Source organism: Malus domestica, chromosome 13 (genome assembly GCF_042453785.1).
Source record: "Malus domestica chromosome 13, GDT2T_hap1".
NCBI classification, from domain to species: domain Eukaryota; kingdom Viridiplantae; phylum Streptophyta; class Magnoliopsida; order Rosales; family Rosaceae; genus Malus; species Malus domestica.
Window position 1 is genome coordinate 42,703,251 of NC_091673.1, and position 4,747 is coordinate 42,707,997.

At 40.7% G+C, this 4,747-nt stretch overlaps 1 protein-coding gene across 1 annotated transcript; it reads left to right on the forward strand.

Annotated features, from left to right (window-relative positions):
- The first annotated feature begins 235 nt into the window (after nt 1-235).
- LOC139191001 (uncharacterized) lies at nt 236-1,450 on the forward strand. The gene is made up of 2 exons (XM_070811498.1): nt 236-342; nt 409-1,450. Exons 1-2 carry the CDS (start codon nt 236-238, stop codon nt 1,448-1,450), a joined length of 1,149 nt encoding a protein of 382 aa, XP_070667599.1.
- The last annotated feature ends 3,297 nt before the right edge of the window (nt 1,451-4,747 follow it).

Below are 4,747 nucleotides of genomic sequence, written 5' to 3' on the forward strand. Positions count from 1 at the left end.
TTTAAGTTTCCCAAAAGGTTGTAAAAGGCTTATTTAAGCCATGGCTTTGTAATCATTTAGACATTTTTCAATCAATTAATCAAATTATCCTTTGGGATTTCTATCAACTGGTAGACTCCAGTAACTTTGTTCTACAAGGGATTACGCTGGTAACCCTTTCATTGCTTCGTGCTGCATCAATTGGTACCAGAGCAGGTTTCTCTCATCTTGGCATCGTTGATTATCCTATCTATCCATGGGTGATCGTGATCATGAACCTACTCCTATCACTCGAGCAGACTTGGATGCTCAAGCTGAACAGATTACAAACTTGACTACTCAAATTGGAGAACTTCGTGAGATGTTGGTCCAAGCCATCGGTCCAAATAATCATAGAGCTGTTGGAGTCAATAATCTGTGAATTTTTAGGCTCCGTGTTCAAGACAACGAATCGGAGTCCGAAGAAGAAGATGTGGAACCACACCCAGCTAACAATCCAAATCATCAAAACCACAACAACTTTGATGACTTTCGGATTAAGGACGACATTCCAACTTTTACGGGAAACCTTAAAATCGAAGATTTCCTAGATTGGCTAGTTGAAGTAGAAAGATTCGTTGATGTGATGCAGGTTTCCGAAACAAAGACGATGAATATGGTGGCCTTTCGTGTCAAAGCAACTGCCGCTGTTTGGTGGGATCAATTACAAAATACCTGGCAGAGGCAAGGAAAGAATCGAATCCGCACTTGGAGAAAAATGAAGCAACTCATGATGGATCGTTTCTTACCTGCGGATTATGAACAGCTTTTGTATCGTATGTACATCAGCTGCGTCCAAGGCAATAGAAATGTGACTGATTATACGAATGATTTCATGAGACTTGTGGAGCGAAACAATCTGATGGAGACAGAAAATCAAAACGTTGCGAGGTTCGTGAATGGATTGAAACCCTCCATTCAAGAAAAGATTGGGTTGCAAAATCTATGGAGTTTGCAAGAGGCCATTAACATGGCCTTGAAGGCGGAGATAATAGAGAAAGAAAGGCGACAAACCTCTTTCCGGAGGAATGTGATGGAGCATTTTGAAAACCCTGTTGTCTCGTCCACCGACAAAGGGAAATATGTGCCACAAAGTTCGGGAGAATTGAAACCTTCAAGTTTTCCTTCTCGAGCGTCAAATGAAGGGAGCAGCAGAACTTTTAACAAGGGGCAGAATAGAAACCAACCTCCAAGGGAGAATCCGTACGCCAAGCCTATGGGGGACATTTGTTATCGTTGCAACAAAATTAGGCATCGATCTAACGTTTGTCCTGAACGGAGACAAGCCAACTTGTTGGAGGTTGAAGGGGACCAAGAAGAAGTTGGTGATGATGACCATGAAGGCGTTGAATTCGCAAATGAAGAAGGAATGGATCACCTCATTTTGGTGTTGCAGCGGGCTCTCTTAACACCAAAAGAGGATGGGCAATGACATTGCATTTTTCGTTCTCTTTGCTCCATTAACAGCAAAGTTTGCGAAGTGATTGTAGACAATGGAAGTTGTGAAAATTTTGTGGCCAAGAAAGTGGTGTTATTTACTTGGAATAATCAGAAGATTGCGATGGCTCCTGTTTCGCCCTCTGAAGTACCAAAAGCAAAGAATACTAGTTTCCTCACTCTAATTAGTGATAAGAAGGAGATTGAAGGGGCCATAAAAGAAGCAGATTCTTTCTTTCTGATCGTGATGAAGGGACTATTGACAGAAAACAAAGAAGAGGAACAAATCTCTTCAGAAGTGCAACAATTATTAGAGGAATTTCATGAACTCATTTCTGACGAGTTGCCTAACGAGCTTCCTCCCATGAGGAACATCCAACATCAAATTTATTTGGTACCTGGAGCTAGCCTACCAAATCTTCGCCATTATCGAATGAGCCCTGTCGAAAATGAGATTTTGAGGGAACAAATTGAAGACTTGCTGCGAAAGGGGTTTATCTGAGAAAGTATGAGCCCTTGTGCAGTACCTGCCCTATTGGTTCCAAAGAAAGACAAGGAAAAGAAAAAGGCATGGCGTATGTGTGTAGACAGCCGAGCTATTAACTGAATCACCATCAAATACAGATTTCCAATACCTTGGTTAGATGACATGCTACATGTGCTTGAAGGTTCGAATTATTTTAAAAAATTGACCTTCACAGTGGCTACCATCAAATTCGAATCAGGCCTGGAGATGAGTGGAAAACGACGTTTAAGAGCAAAGATGGACTGTTCGAGTGGCTAGTGATGCCATTTGGATTGTCTAATGCGCCGAATACCTTCATGAGGCTTATGAATCAGGTTCTTCGTCCGTTTATTGGTCTCTTTGTTGTGGTTTACTTTGATGACATCTTAATCTATAGCAAGACCAGAGAAGAACACATGATGCATTTGAGACACATTTGGGGTGTTTTGAAAGAAAATAAATTGTATATGAATCTCAAGAAATGCATATTTTGTACAAGTAAATTGCTATTTCTAGGATTTGTGGTTGGTGAAAATGGTATTCAGGTGGATGATGAGAAGACCAAGGCCATCCGAGAATGGCCAACTCCGAAGTTCGTCTCTGACGTGAGGAGTTTCCATGGCTTTGCTACTTTTTATCGGAGATTTGTGCGACATTTCAGCACCATCACCACACCCAATACAGAATGTTTGAAGAAAGGCAAGTTCTGTTGGGGAGATGAACAAGAACAAAGCTTTGTTTTGATCAAAGAGAAGCTTTGTACTGCTCCGATGTTAGCTCTTCCAAATTTTGAGAAAGTATTCGAAGTCGATTGTGATGCAAGTGGAGTGGAAGTGGGTGCTGTCATTTCCCAAGAGAAGAGACTTTTAGCTTTTTTCTCTGAAAAGCTAAGTGAAGCCCGTAAAAAATGGAGCACTTATGATCAGGAGTTTTATGTGGTGATTCGAGCTCTAAAACAATAGGAACACTATCTCATTCAGAAAGAATTTGTGCTATTCACGGATCATCAAGCCTTGAAGTTTATTAACAATCAGAAGCATGTTAATAAAATGCATATCAGATGGGTAACGTTCTTGTAAAAATTTCCATTCGTTATCAAGCACAAATCTGGAGCTCAAAACCGTGTTGCCGATGCCTTGAGTAGACGAGCATCATTGCTAATCACCCTTTCCCAAGTTGTGGGTTTCGAGTGCTTAAAGGAGTTGTATGCAACCGATGATAATTTTCAGGAAATATGGAGGAAATGCATTAATCATGAACCTATGGCAGATTACTCTATCAACGAAGGTTTTCTGTTCAAAGGTAACCAATTATGTGTTCCTGTCTCTTCCTTGCGGGAAAAGCTTATTCGAGATTTGCATGGAGGAGGATTAAGTGGTCATCTTGGTCGTGACAAGACAATAGCAAGTTTGGAAGAAAGGTACTTTTGGCCACAATTGAAACGGGATGTTGGAGCCATTGTGAGGAAGTGTTACACTTGTCAGGTTTCAAAGGGGCAAGTCCAAAATAAAGGACCTTTACATGCCTTTACCCGTTCCTAACGATATTTGGGAGGACATTGCTATGGATTTTGTGCTCGGACTACCCCGAACGCAAAGAGGAGTGGATTCAGTTTTTGTGGTGGTTGACAGGTTCTCCACGATGGCTCATTTCATTGCTTGCAGAAAGACTGCTGATGCATCAAACATAGCCAAACTATTTTTCAGGGAGGTTGTTCGATTGCATGGGGTACCTAAGTCCATCACTTCTGATCAAGACACCGAGTTCTTGAGTCATTTCTGGATTACATTATGGAGAATGTTTGGGACTACTTTGAATCGAAGTACCACTGCACATCCCCAAACTGATGGACAAACAGAGGTCACGAATAGGACTCTTGCTGACATGGTTCGAAGCATTTATGGAGACAAAACAAAACAATGGGACTATGCCCTACCTCAGATGGAGTTTGCTTATAATAGTGTTGTGCATCGTGCTACTGAAAATATGGCTGAAGATATGGTGGCAATTCGTGATGAGGTCAAGCAACGGCTTGAACAAACCAATATTAAGTATAAGGAAGCAGTGGACAAACATCGGTGGGTTAAAGTGTTTAAGGAAGGAGATTCTGTCATGGTGTTCCTAAGAAGAGAACGATTCCCTGTTGGAACTTACAGCAAGTTAAAGCCACGAAAGTATGGTCCATTCAAAGTTATCAAGCGAATTAATGACAATGCCTATGTTATTAATTTGCCGGAGTCTATGGGAATTTCCAATACTTTCAACGTTGCTGATTTGTATACCTTCAATGATGATGAAGTTCTTTATCCTGATCATAACTCGAGGTTAAGTTCTTCTGAAGTGGAAGGGACTGATGTAGAACAAATGGTGGAATGGATCGAGGAGGATATGGAACGTCGTCAGACAAAAGGACGCAATCATAAAAGGGGTGTTAATTTCCCATAAAAGTGGTTTGAGCCACTTTTCGTAGAAACTTGTTAAAATAATTCTCCCACAAAAGTGGCTTGAGCCATCTTTTGCAGAAAGTCATCAAGACAGCAGCCTACTAATAAATGGAGTCTTTTGGGGTTTCAAGGGCTTTATTATATGTTTGTTATTTTCATTTTAATTCCCTAAGTCTTTTGAGTTTTCCAAAAGGTTGTAAAAGGCTTATTTAAGCCATGGCTTTGTAATCATTTAGACATCTTTCAATCAATTAATCAAATTATCCTTTGGGATTTCTATCAACTGGTGGACTCCAGTAACTTTGTTCTACAAGGGATTACGTTGGTAACCCTTTCATTGCTT

Coding starts and splice junctions, on each gene's coding strand:
- LOC139191001 (XM_070811498.1), top strand. CDS start 236: ATGGGTGATCGTGATCATGAACCTACTCCTATCACTCGAGCAGACTTG. Junction 343..408: donor ATTGGAGAACTTCGTGAGAT/GTTGGTCCAAGC, acceptor GTGAATTTTTAG/GCTCCGTGTTCAAGACAACG.